The sequence below is a fragment of the Vulpes lagopus genome, chromosome 16, assembly GCF_018345385.1.
Source record: "Vulpes lagopus strain Blue_001 chromosome 16, ASM1834538v1, whole genome shotgun sequence".
In the NCBI taxonomy this organism is placed as follows: Eukaryota; Metazoa; Chordata; class Mammalia; order Carnivora; family Canidae; genus Vulpes; species Vulpes lagopus.
The window spans coordinates 13,348,201-13,374,758 of record NC_054839.1 but is presented as its reverse complement, the minus strand read 5'-3'; the positions used below and the strand labels follow the sequence as shown (position 1 = coordinate 13,374,758).

The following is a 26,558-nucleotide window of genomic DNA, read 5'->3' as shown; positions in this document are numbered from 1 at the left end:
CGCCGAAATCTCCCGCGCTCCGGAGCTGGCCCCACCTCCCCGGCCGGACCTCACGCCCCGCGGCGCGGCTCTGCGCCGCCCGCCAGCCAGCCCCGCCCGCCGCCCTCCCGACGTCACCCCGGGCCCCAGCTGGCCGGCACAGTCCCCGCCCCGCCTCGCCCGCGACCAGCCCGGCGGCCCGCCGCCACTCGCCAGTGACGGCACCGCAGGGTGCGTGGCCAATCGGCGCGGCCCCGGCGAAGGCGGCCTCGGCCCCGCCCCCCGCGCCTGCAGCCAATGAGGCGCCGGCGCTGGGGGCCGCGGCGGGGTGAGGGGTCGCGAGGCCCCGCCCCATCCTCCCCTTTCCCCTTTGCCCCGCCCTTTCCCGCCCGGCCTCCGCCCCCCCAGCCCCGCGCCGCCGCTGGTGCAGGTCCCCGCGCTGGGCCCGCCCCCAGCCCTCCCGCCGGCCCGCCAGCGCGCCTCACGGCTCCTGTCTCCCCTCCCTCCTTCTCTCTCACACGCCTAGCGCAATGGCGGCGGCCGCGGCGGAGCAGCAACAGTTCTACCTGCTCCTGGGAAACCTGCTCAGCCCCGACAATGTGGTCCGGAAACAGGCAGAGGTAACCGAGCCCGCCGCGCCCCGGCCGGCGCGCCGCCCTTCCCCCGACGCCGCCCCGCCGGGCCTCGGCCGCCCAGCAGTGGCGGCGCAGGCCGGGCCGGGCGGCGGCCGCGCAGCCCACGTGTGAGGCGGCCCGCGGCTCCCGGCCGTGCCCCGGGCCCTCCCGGCCCTGGCCGCCCGCCGCCCCTCGCACACACGTGCGGCCGCCCGGGCCCCGCGGCCCCCGCGGCCCCGCGGCCCCCGCCCGGGGCGGGCAGCCGGCGGCGGGGAGGGGTGGGGGGTGCGGGGCGGGCCCCGGGCTCCCCTCGCCCCTTTCCCGCTCTCTCCCGGCGGGAGCCTCCCCCGCCCTGCTGGCGGGTCTCCACCCAGCCTGGCCCTGCGGCGCCCGGACCCCGACCCCGACCCCGACCCCGACCCCGGGCGGCTGCTGACCCATCACCCATCACCCCTGCTTCCCCCCCTCCCTCCCCCCCTCCTTTCGAGACGTGTGTCTTGCCCTCTTGCCTTCCTGCTTACTTCCATTGGGTCCTCTTTCTCTGGTCCAGTTCGCAACCTCGGAAGCTGGATTTCCCTTCTCTCCCCCTCCCCCCCCCCACTCCGCCACAATTTTGTGAAGTTGCCTTGAGGGTTTCTGTCTAAGCACCTTCCACCTTACTTTATTCTTCCTTCAGACACTTGTGCTTTGATCTCTAGAGATTTGTGGTCTCCTAACTGCGATGTCCTGGGACTTCCGTTGTTTAAGTGGGCCAGGGCCACCATATGTTTAAGTCTTTAATTTCATTAAATCTAACCTGAATCTCTCTCTCTTTTTTTTTTTTTTTTTAAAACCACCTCTGGCTTCTGGCCTCCACAAAGTGTGGAGCTCTGAGTAGACTTATTTTCAGGAGACAGTATTTCAGGGGTCTCTGCAAGCTCCTTTACCAAGTAGCAGCAAGCCCCACTTGGTTCAGGAGGAGACTGATGTTAATGCTGTCACTGTTGAGACCGCGATGGATGATGCGTGAGACGCCCAAAAGGGAGGGAGGGCAGGGGCTGTCTAGTTTTTTTTTTTGAAGTGCGCTCTCAGAACCTGTCTTCCAACTTGGCCACATGTAGAGGTCTCTGCCCCCACGTGATTGAGTATCTTTACAAGATTCGGTGAAGGATGTTCGGGTATTTTTACAAAGCAGAAATTTACATGTAGCTAATGATATGGGGGGGGGGGCTTGTCCTCCTGAATTTCATAGATGTCTTTAGAATCACAAAGTTAATATTTGCTTTGAGTAGATTAGGGCATGCTGGCTGCACTGAGTGGTTTTATGATATGTGATGAAGTCCATACATTGGATGTTCAGTTCTGTGTGAAAAAGCATGTTGAACAACCGTTAATCTTAGTCTACTGATTTTTTAATTCACGTAGTATATACATGTGATATATGTGTTCAGGGTAAAAATTGAAACAGTGCAAAATAGTTTTTTTTATCCCGTTCCCCAAAGATAACTTTTAAGTGTCTTATGAGTCGTCCCTGAAAATACAAGTGCATATGTATACATTGCATTTTTACGTGAATGAGCCTCTCATACGCATACTGTTGTGCAAGTTGGATTTTTCACTCAAAGTATTTCAAGTTGACACATGAGAGATTTTGTTAAAGCAGCTCCGCAGTATTCCATCATATGAATGTATTATTTATTCAACCAGCACTTTTACGAATGGACATTAAGATTTCCAGTGTCCTCTTAAATATAGGAGTACAAGCATTCCAATCTTTTCGGACTGGGTTTGCTGGGTTTGCTTGTGGAATACTTTAAAAAGTAGCATTTGTCCTTGGAAGTAATGTGCATTGATTAGTTGCATCAATGTGCACTCCTATCAGAGGGATGTGATGATGCCTATAAAAACATTTTAGTGCATTCTGCTAACTCTGGGGCTAATTTTTCACCAAAATAAGTTCTTAATCCCAACCCATAATAGAAATTGCCATGTGTTGCAAAGCAAAACAGCATTGTAATTAGTAAGCTAGTTTAATTCTCCCTCTTCCCTCCAGTTGCTTAAGTCTCTATTGTCAAGCCTAGTGGGGAATCTCTCTTCTATTGAACTAAATACCAGTGTCTGGTTCAGCTTGAATTCCAATTGGTGCCTGTTGTAAATCTTTTTATCACTTCCATCACTTTAGGGATAGTTAGCAGCATTCAGCACATTTTCTCATAAAGAACGATTGAAAAGTACAGTTGACCCTTGAGCCACATAGAGGTTAGGGACAGGAGCCCCCACCCTCTTGACTCCCCAGACACTTAGGTAACAGCCTCCTGTTGACTGGAAGCCTTACCAAGAACATAAACAGCCAATTAGCACATATTTTGTATGTTGTATGTATTATATACTATATTTTTACAACAAACTAAGAGAAGAAAATGTTATCATAAGCAGAGAAGATACATTCCAGTACCGTCCTGTATTCATAAAAAATAAAATCCATGTATAAGTGAACGCATGCAGTTCAAACCCATGTTTTTAAAGGATCAACTGTACTGTTATTGTTATTCTCTTTATTCCTATCATTCAGGTAACATATTTTTGCTTTTTGTATATCTCAGAAACACTAATATGTAAATTAAGTATCATAAAATAGAAAATTCTTTTTTTTTTTAAATAGAAAATTCTTAACTTGACACCAAAAAAAGTAAATGTTAGAAGGGAAGTTTCCTGGTCTCTCTATAACACAAAGCTGGACCGTAAATAGAGCTGCTTACAAAAGCAAAATATTATTTGAAAAATAAAAAGCTGCATATAATGATACTTGAATACCCCTTTTTTTGCCTTATGAAATGAGCTATTTATAAGTAATCAAACTAAATTGAGTATTAAAGTCTGATATAGCAAATATAGAAATTTTTTTAACTAAAGAATTGACAAAATCTCAGTAAATATCTTTGTAATTCTATAAATACTTAGTTGATACAAATACAAGACTGTTGAGTAAGATGACTTGTTTTGTATTCAAACATGAAATCAAGTACAGTAGAAGACTAATTGTAATTTACTGTTGAAAAGATTGAAGGTCTTCAAAACTTTTAAAAGTTTTTAAACTTCCATTGTATAAACCATTTGGTGGGCTTTATATTTTATTTCTGTTAAATCTTCAAGAATTTTTCTCTTTAACTTTACAAAAAATGTTTCTGATGCTTGAAAAAATTGTTTCAGTGCCACTAAGTCTCAAAATATAATGATTAACGTGAATAAACAATTGAATACGCAGTTGACAGGTAATACAAAGTTGAATGTCCATGGCATTCATGACAAGACATTTTATATGACATAAGCTTAAGTATTTTATTAATCATATGCATGGATTTTGCATTCTTATTTTTTCCATTGGCTTTTTCATTGAGTTTAAAGATTTTATTTATTTATTAGAGACAGAGAGAGAGAGAGAAGCAGAGACACAGAGAAGCAGGCTCCATGCAGGGAGCCCAACATGGGACTCCATCCTGGGTCTCCAGGATCACGCCCTGGGCCGAAGGCGGTGCTAAACCACTAAGCCACCCGGGCTGCCCTTTTCATTGATTTTAATATAGAACTTCATTAATGAGGTTTTAATTGGAGGAGAATAACATACTGAAAAATATACTTGATTTTTGAGGAACCAGGGTGTTTACTAGGTAAAAGTTGTAGTTAGGTAAAACTTGTCCCCTCTTTTCATATGCAAGGTAGGCTTACCATAAATATTTATGGAATGAGTGAAATGAGTGCTTACTAGCATTTTTTTGTGGACATGAAAGGGGAGGTGAAATCTGCTTTACATTGTGTGATTGTGCATGGTGAAACCAAATGGAATTGCAATTCTTTTTTTTTTTTTTTAAGATTTTTATTTATTTATTCATGAGAATACACAGAAAGGAGAGAGAGAGAGAGGCAGAGAACCCAGGCAGAGGGAGAAGCAGGCTCCACGCAGGGAGCCCAACGTGGGACTCGACCCTGGGACTCCAGGATCACGCCCTGGGCTGAAGGCAGCGCTAAACCGCTGAGCCACCCCACCCGGGCTGCCCTGGAATTGAAATTCTATTTGCCATGACATTGGCAACATTCACTGAACCTGCCTGGCTTAGTGCTAGGAATATTCTTAGAAAGATTCTTTATATTTTTATATATTCTTTATGTATATACTTTGTATTTGTTGCACTCCAATATGCTAGGTGCTAGGAATACAAGGAGAAAGAGATACCATCCCTGTCTTCGTGGAACTCTATTTAGGCTAATAACCTGGTTTTAAGGCTGTGTTCTTTTTGCCAAACTATTATCCTTGACCAAAGTTATGGTGTAAATGTAATACTATATATATCTGGATTGCCACAGTGGAACATAACAAATGGGGAGAACCCTCTCTCAGGAGTCAGATGTCACTCTTACTAAACTCTCTCTCTCCATTGACTTCTAATTCCTTAAGGAATAGAGTTTAGTATTTGACCTAAATGTTTTTAAGTGTCTACTAGAATTAGCATAGTATAACTGTCAAACTAGTAGTCCCAGTTGGGCAAGGTTTTCTGAGAGTGATAGATCAGTAAAGAATTTTTTTTTTTTCTGAAACTTGATTTAGATCACTGGAAAGTAAAATGGTAAAAACAGTTATAACATCTGCAGTGCATCAGGGGCTAGGCTAGGTACAAAGGATAAAAAGACATTTTTATTGTAGTGTGAGAGACTGTTTAAATGAAAAGGCTATACTGGCCTTTGAGTTGCATTCATAAAGATTAAGTGAGAAAAATCAAGGTACATCTCCGTTTTTGCAATCATAGAATATCTCTACATAAAATTACTTCATTTCTGTGTACAGAAATTCAGACCATCTTCTCAGCTGTTTTTTTTTTTTTAAGATTTTATTTATTTATTCTTGAGAAACACAGAGAGAGGCAGAGACATAGGCAGAGGGAGAAGCAAGCTCCCAACAGGGGAACCCAATGTGGGATTCGATCCCATGACCCCAGGATCACAACCTGAGCCGAAGGCAGATGCTCAACCACTGAGTCACTGAGGTGCCCCGATAGTCTCAGCTGTTAATGCTTGTCACAGTTTTCAGCGTTGTTGTGTTCCTGCGTGCTAGTGTATTTGAGAGGAACCTAAGGTTATCGGGAGATTCTGAATTCTCCTTTCCCTCACATGTGTTCTTAGGATTAAGATACATTTGAGAAGTTTGAAAACCGTGTAGCACTGCATAAATAGAACTGGTTGGTTGGTGGAGTCATACAGACCCCAGGAGTGAAACACAGAAAGAGCATTCAGTGCTAGGGAGATTTTAAGTACAGTTGACCTCAGAAAACCAGAGTTCTTCTGTTGCTTTATTGTATGTGACCTTGGCCAGGTCATTTAACTTCTGAGCCTTTATTTCCTTATCTGTCAATATCTCAGGGATGCCACAGAGCACTTAGTAAAAGTTAAAATAAGGTAGACATGGATGGATTCAAGGAGACACTGTGTTTCATCTGTTGTCCTTGGGACTTCTATCCAGAGAAACAAAGTAGGTTATAGGGGTGGTGACTCTTAGAGAGCAGACAAAGGTCAAAGGTAAGAATCTTCTTGGGGAAAACAATTCCAAATATATTTCAAAGAATAAAGTATTTTCCACAGTCCAAGACTGCTATTGTTAGAATTCTTAAATGTGCACATGAATCTATACTTCTTTTCAATTTAGTTTTGTAGACAGCATGTATTTAGATCTTATATTTTGATCCACCCTGACAATCCATCTTTTAATTGGTGTCAATTTTTTATTGTTAACCAATTTGTTCTCGTTTTACATTATTATTGGGAAAGGAAAGATGTGCCCTGAGTCACAAAACCTGATTTTCTAGATTATTAAAATGATATTAAAGGAATTATATTAAAGTCCCTTGGCCAAATTTCTCCTGGCCATATTCATTTATTTATGTATATAAGTTTTAGTATAATCCTTGCTTGAAAGAAAAAGTAGCATAAAGAATGTGAATACTTTCTTTCCCTTTCTCGGATTTATTTCGTTTGAGATATGTTTCTGGTGGTTGTTAAGTAGTGGTTACTTGAACCCAATTCTACATCTTCTGATCTAGAAAATGTTGACAAGATAAGTAGTTTTCCATGATGTAAAGGGATACTAGGTGAGCACTTTACAGCATGGTAGCTCAGGTCACATTGAAGATTTTTTTGGCCCTCTTTGGCCTTGAGTTTTGTTCATTAGGGAAGCAAAGTTAGGGAAAATGCGCGTGCATTAGAAAAATCTTAAAGCTAAAGGTAGAAGGGAGCTTGAAAGTGATTCTCTGGGCATCTTTTCTTTCCTAACCAGCTGAAGTGTATTTTGTGGTAGGGGAAAATTTTAATAGCATGATTTCTCATGCATGAATCTTTCCCAGTCTTCATTTCATTTCTTTCCACTGGTGTGCTGATGACATTTTTTAACATATTCTAACCTTAAAACATTTTTCTTTTTCCTGTAGGAAACCTATGAGAATATCCCAGGCCAGTCAAAGATCACATTCCTCTTACAAGCCATCAGAAATACAACAGCTGCTGAGGAGGTACTACTCTAATATTTGAGATTATGACATTCTTAAAAAACAAGTTGGAGGGGATCCCTGGGTGGCTCAGCGGTTTGGCACCTGCCTTTGGCCTAGAGCGCACTCCTGGAGTCCCGGGATCAAGTTCCGCATTGGGCTCCCAGCATGGAGCCCGTTTCTCCCTCTGCTTGTGTCTCTGCCCCTCTCTCTCTCTCTCTCTCTCTCTCTCTCAAATAAATAAACAAATAAAATCTTAAACAAAACAAAACAAAACAAGTTGGCTATTAGATACGGGTCTACATGGGTAATGAGAACTGTTGCCATAGACATTACCAGAACTTTGAACTTAGTATTTGCTAAAAGATACTTTGCAGTTAGTTTTTTTGAGTACCCTATATTAAGAATGAAATTTCTTTTTTTCCGTGTCAGGTTGATATGTCCAGGATATTTAAGTTAATGTTTTTTGTTTTTTTTTTAAGTTAATGGTTTTTAAATAATTACATAAGAATTTATTAAAGTGACTTCTGTAACTATAAAAAAAATTTCTTCCTTTAAACAATTCATTCTGAAGGAGGAAATTTAATTCAGTGTTTTAATGTGTGCCAAACGTTTTCTGAGAAAATATGTATTGTCTGTCTTAAAATTTTTATGCTTATAGTCATCTCTAAGGTAGCAAAGAATATGTGCTAAAGATGTTTAGGAATAAAGAGACACTTTGGTGAATCCTTTATAAATCATGGTTTTCAGCAAATGACCTTATAACTGTACCAAATTCAAATTTGTTGTTTCTTACTGCTTTTCTATGCATTTAACAGTGGATTTTTTTTTCTTCCCCAAAGTAATATCCTTATATATAGAGTCTTAAGTGAATATTTTCTTTATTTTGGAAAAGGTGTCAAAATATCCCAAGTCTAGAAATCTAGTCTCACCTCTGTGAACCATGGAATTGAGAATTTGTAAAGTGAAGGAAGACTGGCTGGCTCAGTTGATAGAACATAGGACTCTTGATCTTGGCATCATGAGTTTGAGCCCCACATTGGCCTTAGAGTTGGTGGGGTTTTTTGTTGTTGTTTTTTTAAGTGAATTTTTAAAGCAAGACTTCTTTACTAATATTAAAATGTGATGAAAATGAAGTCACACTAAACTGCTATATAGTATTGCACCTGACTTGTACTCAGTTTAAATTTGATGTTCTGTGGCAATGCTTAGAAAACAGTATAAAAGTGCCCCACTTTTTAAAAATAGATGACAGAAGGCGCTTCTTCACCTTCGTAATATATTCTTTAATTCAAAATGAATGTCACATATGAAGAACAAACATAAAGTAATGGCTGTTTTAAATCTTGAAATTTGAATCAAGTTAGCTATGAAACAAATTTTAAAGCTAAGAATAAATAATACTAAAAAACTATCGAATTTTCTTTTTAAAAACCTATGTTGAACCTTTTTTAAATCTTGATTTGATTTAAGAATTAGATGATTGTGAACTAGCCTCAGGATTTTGACTGGCTTCATACTTGTCAGTGTAAGTGTGAGAATTGCATAAACTTGAGATTAGAGATTCTAACCATTTTGAATCCTTTCTAGAGCATTAAAATTTCTTTAAAAGTTTGCTGTATGCCAAAAGTAATTCAGATAAAAAATTCAGTGAAAAATGACTTGAGAAAAAAATTGGCACATTTTATTTGTGTGGCTTAACTCTTTTTTTTGTTGGCCACAGTTCCATACTGATTATAGTGATAATGAGCTGCAGCCCAGAAATGAAAGAAAACACGAAAAATTGGGTTTAATAGTTTCAAAGGCCTGTTGATTTAATATGATAAAATTTCAGAATGGTGTTTGTCTTTGGATAGTCTAAAGGGGAATATTATACAGAAAATGCCAAACTTAAATATATTCTACAGGTTTTAAATGGGATAAGAATATACATAGTGAAATTGATTAGCACTTTCAGGCATTAGGAGCTTGTAATGTTTGTTTGCTCAAATGAAGCATAAAGATAAATGGATATGATAGCATGTTATCTAAGAGGTTAATGTAAGGGCTGTGAAACAGCGAGATAGTCCAGGGAGTAATATTAGTAGGTACACTAGAATGAGAGAGCCAGATGGAGAAGTAGGAAAGGAGCATTCTAGGGTTTGCAGTTTATATTAACATTTATTTTTCTTAAAAGAAGGTATTACAAATAGAAATTAAAGGCAGGTTTATCACTGCTAAGATATGTTTCTGATTTGTGACCTCATGTGTTCAAGGGCTTTTCCTTAGCTATGAATAAAAAAATAGCTTTTGGGTAGCGTTTTCTATGCACTAGGCTAATGTGATTAGAGAGAGTTTTATTTGTTTTACCTGTTTTGTAAAAAAATCTAACAGTGCTTTTGAAATGAATTGTAAAAATAGAATAGTAAAATCCATCAATGGTGGAGTGAATGTAGTCTGTTGGCAATTTTTTCTCTTGTAAGACACCAAGTTATTAACCTTGTTATCCATTTATAGGCTAGACAAATGGCTGCTGTTCTCCTAAGACGTCTTTTGTCCTCTGCATTTGATGAAGTCTATCCAACTCTTCCTTCTGATGTTCAGACTGCCATCAAGAGTGAACTACTGATGATTATTCAAATGGAAACCCAGTCTAGCATGAGGAAAAAAATTTGTGATATTGCTGCAGAGCTGGCCAGGAATTTAATAGGTGTGTATGCGATACATTCATTATTATGTTATAGAAGAAAATGAATATATCCCTTTTTTTTTTAAGTGGCATCTTTTTAAAGAAAGATTCACAAGTACCTGAGTACTATTTATTCTCTTCAAAATGAGAGTGATCATGGATTCTGCCTTTAGAGCCAAAAATAAAATGTTTGTGAAGTACAGTCATAATATGTACCTGCTGGTTTTCAGAACATCTGTGTGGAGAAATAGTTTTGTAATTTGCTTAAAAATTGTCAGTTTTATTTCCCCCTTAATCAGGAAAGTTTGGAAAGCACAGTGTAACTTACAACCTACTTTGTAGGTTAAACTTACCAACAGAAGTAAAAATCAGTGGACTCCAGGAGCTTTTATTGTTACATTTGTGTATTAGTAAATTATGCACATAGGCTATTATGCCACTATTCTGCGTAGTTTATGAAATACCTCAAAATATTTTTAAACAGTGAAATAAAAGGAAAATCTCTAAAAATGCATTTTACCAATAATCAAAACCCTCTTTGGTCATACTAAAAATATTAACGTGATTGAATATGTCTTGTTATTTTTTTGACAGATTCAGATATATGTTTTTTTTAGTGAACTTTATTTTAGAGAGCGTGGGCAAAGGGAGGAGGGACAAGGGAAGGGGGGAAAGAGAATCTTAAGCAGACTCTATGCTGAGCACAGAGCCCAGTGCAGGGTTTAATTTCACAACCCTGAGATTACAACCTGAGCTGAAACCAAGAGTCAGATGTTTAATCACCTGTACCCCCCAGGCACCCCAATAGATACGATGTTAAACTCAGTTCATTTAAACAGTATATCTAAAGGTTGAAAAGGATGCCCCACTAAGTATAAGGCTAAATGGGAATATCGTTGGTTATAAATCATGACACTAATTTTTTTTTTTTTTAATTTAAATTCTGGTTAACATATAGTGTAATACTGGTTTCAGGAGTAGAATTTAGTGACTCATCACTTAAGTATAATACCCACCAAATTGCTCATTGCAAGTGCCCTCCTTAATGCCCATCACCCATCTAGCCCATCCCCCGCCCACCTCCCCTCCAGCAACTCTCAGTTTGTTCTCTATAGTGAAGAGTCTATTGGTTTGCCTCCCTCTCTCTCTGTTTTTTATCCTTCCCTTTTCCTGTGTTCATCTGTTTGTTTCTTAAATTCCACATATAAGTGAAATCATATGGTATTTTGTCTTTCTCTGACTGACTGACTTCACTTAGCATGATACACTGTAGCTCTATCCATATCATTGCAAATGGCAAGATTTCATTCTTTTTGATGGCTGAGTAATATTCCAAGATTACCACATCTTCTTTATCCATTCATCAATCTGTACATTTGGGCTCTTTCCATAATTTGGCTATTGTTGATAATAATGCTGCTATAAACATTAGGGTGCATATACTCCTTCAAATCAGCTCTTTTGTATCCTTTGGATAAATACCTTGTAGTGTAATTGCGGAGTATTAGGGTATGACACTCCTTTTTTAATCTCCACTACCAGTATTGCCAAAATTCTTGTTCAGGTCAGCTGAGTGATATTTTTTTTTTTTATTTAAGACTTTATTTATTTATTCATGAGAGACACAGAGAGAGGCCAGAGACATAGGCAGAGGGAGAAGCAGGCTCCTTGCAGGGATCCTGATGTGGGACTCGATCCCGGGACTCTAGGATCACTCCCTGGGCCAAAGGCAGGCACGAAACCACTGAGCCACCCAGGTTCCCCAGCTAAGTGATATTAACCAATTCTTAAAAGTAGGAAATGTGTTAATTTTTTATTTTAAATAAGTTCAAAACTCACTGAAACCCTTAATTTTGAATTTTTTTAAGTAGCCTAGGAAATCTGTTTTAAAGTTTTTTTAAATGTGCAGGTATGAAGTTTTATAGGTGACATATCATTTCTAATTCAAAATCATTTAATAATGCAAGGTTTCTAAAATGTTTCAAAATGGTCTCTCCATAGATTTTTATTTTTCATTCCCTCTTGACCCCCAAGCATGACCTTTATGTTAAAGGGACTGATTAGGGTTGGGTTTTTTTGTTTTTTTGTTTTTATGTCAGCTGAGTAGTACACTTGTCATTTCAAAAAAGTTCAAATATAGAGGGACATTTTTTAAAAAGTACACGCATAACTTATCTGTAATTTCTATGTCTCTTAAAGTTCTTTGTGACAATATAATTGGTAAGTCATTTAACTGGTACAGATTTTTGTGGTTGTTCACTTTTATTTCAAAGTACCACAGAAATTCTGTTTTTTAAAATCTTGTTTAAAAATAAACACCTTGATAGCATGAGTACTGCTCTGGGTCCTGGTATTCCCACTCCTAGATCTTCTCCAGTTTGCAGGCAATTTTTACAGTGTTTTGGCTTCAGGACCTTGATACCAAATATTAACTATGCCTACTTTTTAAACTTTTAATAGCAATAGTATAAATAAAAGATTTAGCCAATCATAGAGTCATAGTGCTGCCTTTTCTCCATATCCCACTCCTTAGAAATAACCGTAGCCAGTGTCTGTGCACATAACCCAAAAGCATGGGTGTTTTTTACAAGATTAGAATGCCATATTATGGTTAAAGGACCTAATCTTATTAGGATTTTTTTTTTAAATACATAGCGTGTAACGTTTTCTATTACATACATTGGGGCTTATGAAATGAAAAGATTCACCATTTTTTTAAGTTTTGACTTCAAAACTTTATGCCTGGATCTCTTTACTTTTAGATGAGGATGGCAACAACCAGTGGCCTGAAGGTTTGAAGTTCCTTTTTGATTCAGTCAGCTCTCAAAATATGGGACTGCGGGAAGCTGCCCTTCACATTTTCTGGTACATACATGGATCTAATTTTCCTGAAAAATTGTCGTGAATGTGCAAAAGCACATTTTAATTGATTGTTTTAGTTTGACTTTTTAGACTTAAATAATGACTTTAGATGAGCTTTGTATTTGTGTTGGAAGTAAAACTGAAAAAACATAAAGCTTCTAATTTCATATTATCCTTTTTTGTACACAAGCGTTCTCTACAATTTTTTTCTTTCCTTTGTCTTGTATGATTCCACGAAAGACAGTTACTTCTTTATTTAGAGGTTAACACAGTACTGAATATAAATATGTTTTTTAGAAAACCACTATAATGATGAAATCTTGAAGAAGAAAGAAAAGGCTGGTGAATCCCTATTATTTTCTAGGTCTTCTATAGTCAGACTTAATAAAGTACAGTATTTTAATAAACTTCTATATACTTACAAGCAAATGGTCTAAGTTTAGAATTACGAGTATCTGCACTAAGAAAAATTTTGTCCGTGTTATCAGACAGTTCTACATTAAAAATATAATTGGATTTATAACATTTCAAGATTATATATTTTTTAAAATGCAATCTACCTTGAGCATCAGAAGAGAATAAGGGTAGAGATTACACCATTACACGTCAGTTTGTCAAATGTATCTTACCTATACTGGTCATCCAGAGAAGAGAATTAGTTAAAAGTATTCAGTGTAATTGTTAGCCACATTTAAAGCAGAGCAGAATTTGGACTACCTGGATCACTGCAGATAATAATCTGGAACAAGCAGATTATTAAGCAGTGTGGTTACTGCAGCTACCATCTGAAACATTGTACTTGCGTTTCCCTGTCCTGTACTCCAGGTCACCTTCCTGTGGAGACAGGGTGATAAGGATAAATTGTAGGGCTGGAATTGCTGAGTAGCGTGCGCGCACCTGGATTGCCACTGCTTCCAGCCTAATCCTCTCTGCTCTGCTTGTTGCCATTTGCCCACACCCCAAAAGAGGATTGCTTGGAGGATGGGTAGATGATGTTCAGCCTTCAAGGTTAATGCACACTTGAGTCGGGCTGATGTTTAAGGTTAGATTAGAACATTAGATGTTCCGGCTGACACTACTGAAATATAATGTCATTTTGGATCTTGTTTAGGAACTTTCCTGGAATTTTTGGGAACCAACAGCAGCACTATTTAGACGTTATCAAACGGATGTTAGTTCAGTGTATGCAAGATCAGGAACATCCATCGGTAAATAATTCCAATTCCATTAATATTAACACCTAATTCAATATAACCTTTAACTTGTGAAAGAAATTTCTATACTTGGAGATTATCTTTAGTTTTAATACTTTATAAATACTAGTTACTGATGAAAAATTTCATCTTGAGTAAGAAATCTTGAACTTGAATCCATCAAAAATTTCTCCTGTTTGACATTTTTTACTGTCTTCACTTTAGATAAGGACATTATCTGCCAGAGCTACAGCTGCATTTATACTTGCAAATGAACACAACGTTGCTCTATTCAAACATTTTGCAGACTTGTTACCTGGATTCTTACAGGTAAGAAAACAGTATAAAATAAGTGATCCTTAAATCCTTACTGGTTTTCTGCAGTGTAAAGTCTCATCAAAGTTCTCTAGTGCATTCAGTGTATTTGTTGCCTACTGTGTGCTGGCACTAGACACTAGGAGTTCAGCAGCAAACAAAATGCAAATCTCTAGCCCCATTGAACTCCGATCTTTTTCCCTTCATAGACTCTCAGTCTCTTAAAAATTGTAGGTTAGGGTTTCAAAACTTTTCTATAACATAAATGATAAAAGCAATTTATGGCTATTAATGAATATGTAATCACATAGGTTATTGCCATGGAATCAACCAAATAACCTACGAAATGTAATGCCCATTTTACATAAGGGGAAACTAAAGAGGGGAAGTTAGGAAACTTGCCCAAGATCACAGTGTTGGTAAGTGATTGAAGCATGTCTCAAACCCAAATTGGACAGCAGTCCTTAGTCTTCAATCCAGGGCTTGTAACAGTTTATACTATAAAGTAAATAGTTTATGGTTAATTTCAGTTAAGGGTTATTATTATTTTAAGGATACCTTCTGCCTCAAGCAGAAAGTAAAATAAGATTGGGTAAGTTAGAGCAACTTGTTAGACCCATATTTTGTAATAACTGTATTTTCCATTTTGAAATGCATAGGTAACATACATATGTACACATACAAGTTTGAAATATAAGAATAAATTGCCTTAAGTTGTTACAAAGAAGAAATAAAAAAGGAATAAACAGTAAAATGGCATGCTTTTCAACTTGTATATGGTATGGTATGACTGCAATGAAAGACATAATAGACTAGGTGTTTTTTAAGTGACCCATACAACACAGTAGCTAAACATTTGAACTGATAGATACTATTGACAAGGCAAACACCACAAATGCTGTTAGTATTGATGGTTTGATTTCCAGAAATGGTAAAGATCCAGACAAAACAAAGTTATGTATTCATCCTTGGTTTATACAGTATTTATACTTGGGTGGTAAGGGGGAACCCATGGTACATTAAAACCAAACAAAAAATAATTTGTGAATTTGGTTTTATGTTCAGATCATTGTAAATTAGGTTTTTGTTTTAGAAATACCTGACTTTTGTGACTGTGTGAGATGCATGATAAACTCGTCATGTGAGTTCCTCAGAAGCATTTGTGTCACAGGTGCAGGATATCTAGAAACCCTGGCCTTTGCTCTTCCTCAGTCATTGTGATGACCAAGAAAACTGCTGGGAGGAATAGCATCCCTATTGAGAACCACTGGCTTAGAGAGGATTTGGAAGACCTAAAACTGAAAAGTTCCATATGAATTCTGCATATTTCAGTAATTTTGCAGGATTTAGTAGAAACTTTTCTCCCTATACTGTCAAACTGCAAAGATAGTTTAGGTCAATGACAAACATTAATTTGTCCATTCTATCATTTTAGTAGTTTATTACCAAAAAATTTGTGAGTTACCCACTGCTACATTCTAATCTCAGATTTTTCTTCCCCTGAATTTAGAGTAAGCTAAAATGTTAGCCAAAACTAGGAGTTATCACTCTAAAATAGGCAATGGTAAGATACAGAATGTATACTTAAATACACAGTGAGTTAACTTGATGTCAAAGAGAAATAAATTGAGTAATATTGGACATTTTAAATGTATCATAGGGTCTAGTAGTTACTGCATGTCTGAAAAAGACTAGGATATGGATATTGGAGGGACAGAGGAAAGTAATTCCTTTACGGCCTTAAGTTTGCTATGCTGGTTACTATAATTCTGGCTTAGATTTAAATCTTTGTATGTTTCTAGTTAATATTAATCAAAAGGAAGGAATATATGCGGCTGTGAGATTTGCACTCTTTAGATTGCTAAATTGTTATTTAGTAAAAAATATTCTTCAATAAAATTCTGTTGTCTGCCTTTTAATGTTTTGACAGTGAGACATCACATCTATAAAGTAACTTGAACCTAGACCTTTTTCTTTTCTCTTTCATTTTTTCTAGGCTGTGAATGACTCGTGCTACCAGAATGATGATTCAGTCTTGAAATCCCTTGTTGAGATTGCAGATACTGTTCCAAAGTATTTGCGTCCTCACTTAGAAGCTACTTTACAGCTAAGTCTAAAGGTAAATTAGATATTTCAGTAAATGTCTGTTTATCCTTTTCAGTTAATAATCTAAACTACTAAATGTATAAAATACGTTTTCTCTATAGTTGTGTGGAGACACGAACCTCAATAATATGCAACGCCAGCTTGCCCTTGAAGTAATCGTGACCCTCTCTGAGACTGCAGCTGCTATGTTAAGAAAACATACCAATATTGTTGCACAGACTAGTAAGTCAAAGGTCTTTAAATAGTTTGTTCATGTGGAAAAATTGTTGGATGAACTTGCTGAAAATTGTGTAAGCTCACAGATTTCTTGAGAATATTATAAATGTTTTTCACAAACAGATGAATGTGGAGAAATTTATCTCTGTACACATTTATGTGCATGGACCCAACATGGTAACTATGCTGTAGACATTCTGAAGTCCCACAGTTGTAGGCATGACTTGTGACACCTGGAAATCAAAATATATAGAAGACTTTTTTGGGGAAAATCGGATAACATGTTGAAAGACTAATAGAAGAACTAAACATTTCTCTTCAGATTGATCTATAAACGAAGACCATGTTGGTCATAAGGTTGATCATAAAATTTGGCCTGAAGTAGCCAAGACAATTTTGGTGAGCGGAGTGGAGATCTTGCCTTCTCAGCTATGAAGATTTAGAAACTGTTGGTGGTACAGGTGTAGGCAAATGGATTGTAGGAAACAGGATTCTATGAGCAGATCCACTTACATGGAAACAAAGCTGACTTTAAAAGATAAATAATTGGAGCGCTTGAGTGGCTCAGTTGGTTAAGCGTCTGTCTGCCTTTATAGCTCAGGTCATGATTCTGGGATCAAGCCCCGTGTCCAGCTCCCTGCTGAGCAGAGTCTGCTTTTTCTGCCTCTCATGTCCCCCCACCAAATAAATAAAATGTTTAAAAAAACTAAGAGAACAGTTACTGACCAAAGGTCATTTTTGTGGCAAAAATCTATCCCAACCTCAGATATCCTATAAAAATTAATTCGGGGTTGATTTAGCACCTAAATGAGCAACACGTTTTACAAACAAAGTTTAAGAGTAGAAAGAAGTTTTTTAAGACTGAATTACAAACCATAGGTACAAACATTGCTGATTTGGCAAATACTAAAACAATTTTTTGACCAGATAAACCACAAGTGAAATTTTTAAAAGACAAGCTGCAGGCTGGGCAAAAGCAGCTACCTTGCACACGGTCCGCAAGTTCAGGTCTGTAGGAAACAGACAAGGGCTAGGAACTGGAAATCCACAATGAAGGAGCTAATGAGCCTGCTCAGCGTCAGTAAACACCAGTGCAGTTGGGGAGTCTGGTGTCAGGTGTGGAGCAGAGAAGACTCAGAAAGCTTCAGGGCACTTCACACATGGTTGTGAAATGAGACAGGTCTCCTTTCAAACCTGGAGCAGTGCACATTTAATGCAGCCACTATGCAGAACAGTTAGTCTTTCTTAGTAATATTGAAGATACCTGTAACAATTCCATGCCCTGAACTCACACTTGTCAAGGGTATATGGATAAGAATCTCATCAAAGCAAATTTTGTAATAGGGAGAAAATTAGAAACAACCAAAATGTCTATCAGTAGAATAGTGTGTTTATGTAATAGAATATTCTGAAGTAATTAAGTTGAAATCCATGTGTGTTGAAAAGAAAGCAAATTGCCTATGGATATATACATAGTCATAGTATGGTACCATTTATTGTGTGAAAATTAAGATCTTGAGATAGTGCTATATTTGTTTACGGAAAAATCTGTAGTTCAAGTATAGAAAATCTTTGGGAGTGAGAAGCATCGATTTTATGTTGTGCTCACCTCTGGTGAATAAAGAATATAGTAGGATCTGGGAAGTTTGTCTTTTATCTTTAATGTTAACTCTTAAGCAGAACAAGATCTAAAGCAAATGCAGCAAATATTTATTAAGAATTTGTTGAAATTGGGCAGCCCAGGTGGCTCAGCAGTTTAGCACCGCCTTTAGCCCAGGGCCTGATCCTGGAGACCTGGGATCAAGGCCCACGTCAAGGCTCCCTGCATGGAGCCTGCTTCTCCCTCTGCCTGTGTCTCTGCCTCTCTCTCTCTGTGTCTCCCATTAATAAATAAATAAAATCTTTAAAATAAATTTGTTAAAACTTAACAAACCAAATGTTGGGGGCACAGGCAGACTTTTCTGTCTCACTCTTAGAGGCAAAGTAAATCTTACTTTGTTTTTCACTTCTTAAAATTCTTAATAAATGGTGATACTGATTAAAAAAAAAAAAAGCCATAGTCTTCAGAGATGAAATGATGATTTGCTTTAAGTTCCTCAGATGTTAGCAATGATGGTTGACCTTGAAGAGGATGAGGACTGGGCAAATGCAGATGAGCTGGAAGATGATGACTTTGACAGGTAATCATGCACCCGGAAACTGCATTAGAGGTTCCCTTGGTGAAATGGAGTGAACTCGGGTGGCAGCTGGAGTAGAAGGGTTCCTGGAGCCTGTCTCTTCCCACCATATTCTGTAATTTAAAGTTAAACTTCTAAGTTTGGAACATAGGATACTTCGGCTTTCTGTGTCAGATTTTGTAAATATTTTATTTTTCATAAAAATAGGTATTTTTTCCACCCCATTTTACTCTAAATTTTCAAGATTTTTTTTAGTGTAAGAGTATCTTAAAGTACGTATAAAAAAGCTTTATTGTGAAAAATGCCTTTACGTACATAGACCTCGTGCAGAATATTTGGTTCCGCACAGTTCCCTGCAAAATGCCCTGTTTTCCCAATTTCACACAAGTCAACCTTAGGCTAGAGAGGACAGTGGTGGTGAGATTTATACTGTAGCGTTCAGTGACACTGGAGCTACTGTTTAACTTGTTTAGACTTAGGCTTTCATGGATAAAGGTTCCTATGGAAAATCCACTGGAATTGAATTCACTGTCTAGTAGTGATGGCCTCTTCTTACATGTGTATGAGATGTGCACTTCAGAACTCTATTAATGGATCTTTCAGTGGTCCTAAAGGTATATATTCTCAGGTAGCGTTAGAAATGGAGGGCGGGTGGGTTGAGTGATTTGCTCAGGTTTTATATAGCCTATCTATAGACTGAGACTTCATGCTGTTCTTTTATCTTTTACTCTTTGCAGTTAATCAAACTGCCTCCCTTTCTTAAAGAGAACTGAAAGTATTTCTCTGAAAGACTGGTAGTTGAAATAAGCTATTAAAACAGGCATTAGGTAAAATTAAAGAATTTGACTTAAAGAAAATACAGTGTGTTTTTCAACTTAGTCCCATTATTAAAAATGACTACTCTGGCTTGAATGCTATTTTGACATGAAAATAATCCTTCACTGGAAATAACCTCATAGGGCTAAAGGGAAGACCAGGCTCAGACTGGGTTTCCTTTGCCTGGTTCAGTTACTGTAATGTACTGCTCCCTATACAAGGCACTTAATTTATATGGCTTATGAAGTTATTTTTCCTGTGCTAGATGAACAGGATTTTCTTATCTGGGAGTAAATAGGTTTTATTTTATTTTATTTTATTTTATTTTATTTATTTATTATTTTATTTTATTTATTTTATCTTATTTTATTTTTTATTTTATTTATTTTATTTTTTATTTTATTATTTATTTATTTGTTTGTTTGTTTATGTAAATATGTTTTAAATTATTTCCAAAGTAAGTTTAAATATATTCTCTAAAGAAAATTTGTAGCTTCATCTTTATAGTCTCCTTGACCCAGCAGTTTGAGATGATGCACATGACAAACTCATTACTAATCTTGCAGTTCAGAGACGGTGCAGAGACCCTTCTGGCCAATTTTCTTCTGTTTTCCATGAAAACTCTGGTATTAAGTTTCACTGGTGCATTATTTGTGGCAACACAGTTTACATCCCTTTAAAGTACATAAACTCACAGCAAGGAAGTCATCCTCCAGAGTCTCAGCATGGCTTTCAGTTTTCTATGTTCTGTCCGTTGAGTTGAAGGATGTACAGGAAATGAGATAACAAGGCTCTCCTAAACATTGTACTCCTACCTCTGAGTCTTGAAAGCATTAAAGCTCAAGCGTTACCAGTGAGGGGTGTATGTGGGGAGAGAAATAGCAAAGTCTTGAAAATTAAGATGGAGACACAGCAGGACTTTTTACACTATGGCAAATGAATCATGGAAATGTTATGTGCCCTCTCCTTTTTCTTTAACTCTGGATTTTTAACCTACAAGTTCATAGGTTTAGAAGACTGCTTGAATTGGTAGTTTAATGTGATAACGTGTTTTAGATCTATGTGTGTACAGTGCACTATTGTGTCTGTTGAACATAATGAATATGTTCTTTGGTCTCTGTGCAGCAATGCAGTGGCTGGTGAGAGCGCCCTGGACCGAATGGCGTGTGGACTTGGTGGGAAACTGGTGCTGCCGATGATCAAGGAACACATTATGCAGATGCTCCAAAATCGTAAGCTGGATATCCCAAAAGAGAGTAGTGTAGCGTGCTTTTCTAAATCTTCAGTTCTGACAGACGCTTAGACTTAGTCTTTCTTTGCCTTTTTATATCCTGTGTTTAGTCCAATTTTTATATCGTACTGATAAAATCCTATTTAGTCCTCTTTGGAACCATTCAGTCTTACACTAAAGAATGTTTTTCCTCACTATTGCAAATATTCAGTTCTGTCTCTAGAATTGTCTTCAATCCATAGGAAAAAAAAAATTCAAGGAAAAGCTATAGATTTTCTCCCTACCCAGAAATAACTAGCTTTTAATTTAAATAAGACATCATTATTTCATGTCTATAAAATACTAGCATATTCAATTCCTATAATCTTCCTTTATCCACTATTTTTTGTTTTCAAAAATGTATAATCAGAAGAGAAGCCACTTCCATATTTCTCTTACTGTTTTCATAGCAAATATTTGGTCATTTGTATCTGTACCTTTGTTTATATCAATATCAAAAATTATTACATGTCTGTTATATTTTTATCTTTTTTTTAAGATTTTTTTTTTTTTTTTTTTTTTAAAGGTTTATTTATTTATTTTTGATAGACATAGAGAGAGAGAGAGAGAGAGGCAGAGGGAGAAGCAGGCTCCATGCACCGGGAGCCCGACGTGGGATTCGATCCCGGGTCTCCAGGATCACGCCCTGGGCCAAAGGCAGGCGCCAAACCGCTGCGCCACCCAGGGATCCCATTTTTAAGATTTTTAAGTAAACTACACTCACTGTGGAGCTCAAACTCGTAACCCCAAGATCAAGAGTTGCATGCTCCACCAGCTGAGCCAGCCAGCCACCCCTTATTTTTGTCTTTTTATTTATAGAATTAAGGTGCTTGGCTTTTTTAAAAAATTCAAATACAGGGGATCCCTGGGTGGCTCAGCGGTTTGGCGCCTGCCTTTGGCCCAGGGCGCGATCCTGGAGTCCCGGGATCGAGTCCCACATCGGGCTCCCGGCATGGAGCCTGCTTCTCCCTCCTCCTTTGTCTCTGCCTCTCTCTCTCTCTCTATGTCTATCATAAATAAATAAATGAATCTTTAAAAAAAAAAAAAAAAATCAAATACAGAAATGTATAAACTAAGAGTCCATTAGATTTAGAGGTGGCCAGTTAATAGGTTTCTGAGACTTTTCTCTGACCTGCTTTGTGTATATGCAGTTTAAAAAAAAAAAAGTGAACATAGCTTACGGACACACCATACTTACCTTAAGCTTTGCCCCAGGGTTAATCATATCACCACATAACAGCTCCCCCCTCATTTTTTTTTTTAAACAACCACATAGCCTTCTATAATACCCCATTAGTTGTTAATAGTTTTTGTTGATTACAAATAATGCTAATGCATACACTCTTCTACAGAAATCCTGTATGGATCCTTGTATGGATATTTATGTCTATAGGGTACATTCTGTACAAGAGACACACTTGAGGGGCAGACCATTGGTTCTGCATTTTAAAGTAGTAAAATGGAGTAATAATAGAATACCAGCTTCAAATGAAAGTGAACCATTGAGAACTGAAGCCCTTAAGCAATTTACCTAATTCTTACCCCATGTAAGATTCTTTTGAAAAGGCATGGCCCAAAACCATTATCCCTTTTTAATGACGTGATTGTATATCTGGGTCTTGAATAATTGTCTTACCCCTTTTTTGCCTCCTAAATTTCTTGAGGGTTTTTTTTTTCCCCCTCAGAGGGATGGAGACAGCATTAAAGATTGCTTAAGTTATCAGAGCTGCTAGAAAGTATCTAGCTTTTCCATTTTTAAAATGAAGAAAGTAACCCAGAAATATTAAAAGATTGCACAAGGTCACCCAGCTGTCACTATTTCACCATCAGTTCACAGTATTCTTTAAATCAGTTGTGAATGTGGTTGTGATATGTAGTAGAAATTTGGCTTTTAAATTTCTGCTGCAGTTTATTAGGTGGATGCTGAAGGCTTTGGATATATGGCAATGAACTCTAAGATTTGTTACTGTTAACATTATGGCAGGTCTACTGCACCTTAATTTCTTCATCTGTGAAAGAGGAGAAAATGCAGAGATGTATTTAATGTGTGCACAAAGTGCTTCAGCAGCAGCAAACAATATATATCTCCTAGTAACATGTGCCCCACTTTCTTTTTAAAGATAGTTTTACGGGTTTTGCTTTAAGTAATAAAGAGCAAAATTTAAAGGAGAAACACTATTTCCAAACCCCCATACCATACCATCACATTCTGCTGAACTTATTTTCAGGAGCTCTGTCTACTGGAGATTTATAGGCATATCTTTTTTTATTCTCTGAACCAAATATGGACACTTTTCTCTATCAATAAATATTTATTGCATCTCTTTTTTAGATTAGTAAATTCAGTGTGCAAAGATGAGCATCTTATTTACTGGTTTCTTAGGATGATTATTACTCGGTTGAAAAATTCTGGCTTAATGGTCTATTGGGTAATTGAAACACATTAAAAAATTTAAAAATATAAAAATATTTAAAATGTGACCTTGTGCACATTTTAATATTTAAAAATATCAAAAATGTTGTAAATAATAATAAGGGTGTAATTCTTAAGAACAAAATTAGGAATTTTTCAGAAATTCTTTGTAGTAGAATTAGTTACAGGCAGAGTTTGTCTTTACATGGGTTTTAGGCTCCCCAAAGTAAATAGTTAAATTGTAAAAGTTCTCAAACTTTCTGTTCTCGAGACTCCTATATACTCTTAAAAATTACTGAAGATCCCAGAGTGCTTTTGTTTATGTAGGTTGTGTCAACGTATATACCTTTAGAAATGGAAACAAACACTTAAAATACTCACTTAAACGTAGCAATAATAAACCTGTTACACTTTAAGAAATAACATTTTTCATGAAGAATGACTTGTAAAACAAAAATGTTAGAAGAATGTCTGTATTTTTAAAAATGTCTTCTAAGTATCTTAGCTGAATTTTTTTTCTGCTTTACTTATCTCTTGGGATTTTATATGTGTTGTAATCCTTCGAGTATTCCACTGGATCCCCATAATGAGAGTGAAAAAATATTATCAGGAGAATAGTTTTGATTCAGAGAACCCCAGGGTAGTTGGGCCCCACTTTGAAAACCATTGCTTTACTCAGATACTAACTTTCTATATTGATGTATCTCTTGCTTTATGCAACAAGTTATGTGAAACACCTTAAAGGGAACAGTTCAATATTTAGAAACGAAAGTCAGGGAAATTATATATTAAAATATGATAGGAAGGTTCAGAAAAATAAATACTGCTTAGCTAATATTCTATTAATCTAAAGTAAAGTTTGTCTGTGTTCATTTACCATATTGCTAAATAAAAATTCTTTAAAAGCAGTATCTTTCCTCCATGGCTTTTTTCCTTTTTCTAGAAATGTGACAGGGGCTCCTGGCCGACTCAGTCAGTAGAGCATGCGACTCTTAATCTTGGGGTCATGAATTCAAGCTCCATGTTGAGTGTGAAAATTGCTTAAACAGATAAAATGATAAACTTGAAAGAAAAAAGAAATGGGACCATGGATGAAAATCAGTGAGTCTATTCAATGAATAGGAATGTGTGACACAAAATCCAGATGTTTGTTGTTTATGGTAAATCTTACGGGGAAAACCTTATTTTCAGTAGTTGGTATAAATACTAATAATTTGCTTCCATACTGCCTTTTAACTACCTCTGGAATAGAAATGCTTGTGTGATGTAACCGTCACTCCAGTGAAATAGTCCTAGTCAGGCACTCCTTTCTTTCCATTTTTCTCATTAATGTATAAAAATATTTTGATAGTCTTTTCCAAATAAAGAGAACTTCATTTTATACTTCTCACTACCAGAGTGACATGCTAATCGCTCTTCTTTCATGTGTAATTGTTTTTTGTAGCTGACTGGAAATACAGGCATGCAGGATTAATGGCCTTATCTGCCATTGGTGAAGGATGCCACCAGCAAATGGAAGGAATTTTAAATGAGATAGTAAATTTTGTTTTGCTTTTTCTTCAGGATCCTGTAAGTACCAGTAAATATCTGACTAATAATTATTACCATAGTTTCACATGGGAACCCATTGCCTTTACTCATACAAAGTAACCTATTCCAGCATCCAAGAGTAAGGTATGCAGCCTGTAATGCTGTGGGACAGATGGCTACAGATTTTGCACCTGGTTTCCAAAAGAAATTTCATGAGAAGGTAAGTAACAAGGCCTCAAACACTCAAGTCACACTTTTAAGAAGAGGGGGGGGTAGTATGTTATATGTATGCTTTGAAATGTGGCATTTCAGAATGTGTGCTCATCTGCTTTCATCTTCCAGGTGATTGCAGCCCTGCTACAGACCATGGAAGATCAAGGCAACCAACGAGTGCAGGCCCATGCCGCAGCTGCTCTTATTAACTTCACCGAGGACTGTCCCAAGTCACTGCTTATTCCGTATTTAGACAATTTGGTGAAACATCTGCATTCCATTATGGTTCTTAAACTTCAAGAGGTAAGTTACTAGGTTTTGAGCTCCTACTTAGAAATTAACATAGGTTAATTTAATGGGTAAGACCTAGAGAAAGAAACTTTTCAGCATGGCCATAAAGAATAGAAAGTTAGGTTAGCCTATTTGAAGTAGAATAATTTGGTCTTGAACAGAGATAGGCCAATATTGGAATTGGGAAAGAGGATAGAGCCTAAAGGTTAGGTAAAAACAGTATTTGAATTGCCTTGAAAACAAGGCAGTTATTTTGAATTCTGATTTATGTAAATTTGGAAGAACCATTTTGTTCTTAACTGCTGCAAGAAATCATGATAATATGATTGTAGGAAATTAGCGTGATGGCATTGTGAGGCATAAACAAAAAGGGAGAAGATTTAAGTCAAGACTGTCAGAAGATTATTTCTCAGAGAGCTTGAGTGGAAATTGGGGAAGATGATTCTGAAAGTCATTTCTTGGGAAGCAGTTAACAGTTTCTGCTGGTTTGAATTTAAAAAGATGAAGAAGTAAAAAAATGTTGACCATTCTTCTCACCTGGATGACAGAAGTAGATAAAAAAAATCCTTTTTGCTTTAAATATGTTAGATTTCAGACAAGGCCTGGCTATCCAGATAGTTAAAGCTTAAATAAAAGGTGCAACCTAGAAACAATTGGCTTATCAATGTTTAGTACAGCTATATATGAGAAAGAGGATGCAGGCAAGAAAGGTAAGGGTTTAGATTCAGTTTGCTGTCAAATCCAATGAAAATAAATTGCTGTAAAAATGAAATGAATAAAAAAGATAAACAAAAGCCTTTTAAAATGATTATATTCAACGGACAAAAAGTTAACTCTCAAGTTGTTTATAAGTAAAGTCAGTCTGTAACATTATATACTCGATTTTTTTTTCAGATTTATTTATTTATTTCAGGGGGGAGGGTAGAAGAAGAGGGAGAGTCTCAAGCAGACTGCCCACTGAGTGCAGAGCCCAACTTAGGTCTTGATCCCAGGACCTTGAGACCCAAGACCTGAGCCAAAACCCAGGAGTTGGATGCTCAACCAACTGAGCCACCCAGTTGCCCCTAGAATATCAATTCTTGTACATTAATTCATTGTGAACCAGTGATAGTTCATAAGCCACACTTTACCTAATTGTGTCCTAAAGGAACAAGATACAGTGTCTCAGATGGCAAAGGAAGGGGTTTGAAATGGGATGGGTGCTCAATGTCAGATGACAGACTAAGAACATGATGAAGGAACACGAGTTAGTCTTAAGACAGAAAGAGGTAGACCCAAGATGAAGGCATATGAGTTGGTTGGTTATTCAGGAATAGATGGATCAAATGTGACTTTACAAGTAGGTTTGGGTAGAGGGCTGAAGTGTAAAGAGAGTTTCTGTTGCAT

The 26,558-nt window shown here is 37.6% G+C and overlaps 1 protein-coding gene across 1 annotated transcript in view; it reads left to right on the top strand.

The window, feature by feature from the left end:
- The first annotated feature begins 402 nt into the window (after positions 1-402).
- The window catches only part of IPO5 (importin 5), a 43,181-nt gene continuing 17,025 nt past the window's right edge, over positions 403-26,558 (top strand). Inside the window, exons 1-13 of the mRNA XM_041731171.1 lie at positions 403-599; positions 7,046-7,126; positions 9,599-9,791; positions 12,533-12,635; positions 13,744-13,840; positions 14,051-14,155; positions 16,137-16,259; positions 16,348-16,468; positions 18,555-18,642; positions 20,581-20,687; positions 24,583-24,707; positions 24,799-24,888; positions 25,011-25,184. Coding sequence (XP_041587105.1) covers positions 510-599; positions 7,046-7,126; positions 9,599-9,791; positions 12,533-12,635; positions 13,744-13,840; positions 14,051-14,155; positions 16,137-16,259; positions 16,348-16,468; positions 18,555-18,642; positions 20,581-20,687; positions 24,583-24,707; positions 24,799-24,888; positions 25,011-25,184 — 1,497 coding nt within the window. The 5' untranslated portion in view covers positions 403-509. The remainder of the gene's footprint in view (positions 600-7,045; positions 7,127-9,598; positions 9,792-12,532; positions 12,636-13,743; positions 13,841-14,050; positions 14,156-16,136; positions 16,260-16,347; positions 16,469-18,554; positions 18,643-20,580; positions 20,688-24,582; positions 24,708-24,798; positions 24,889-25,010; positions 25,185-26,558) is intronic.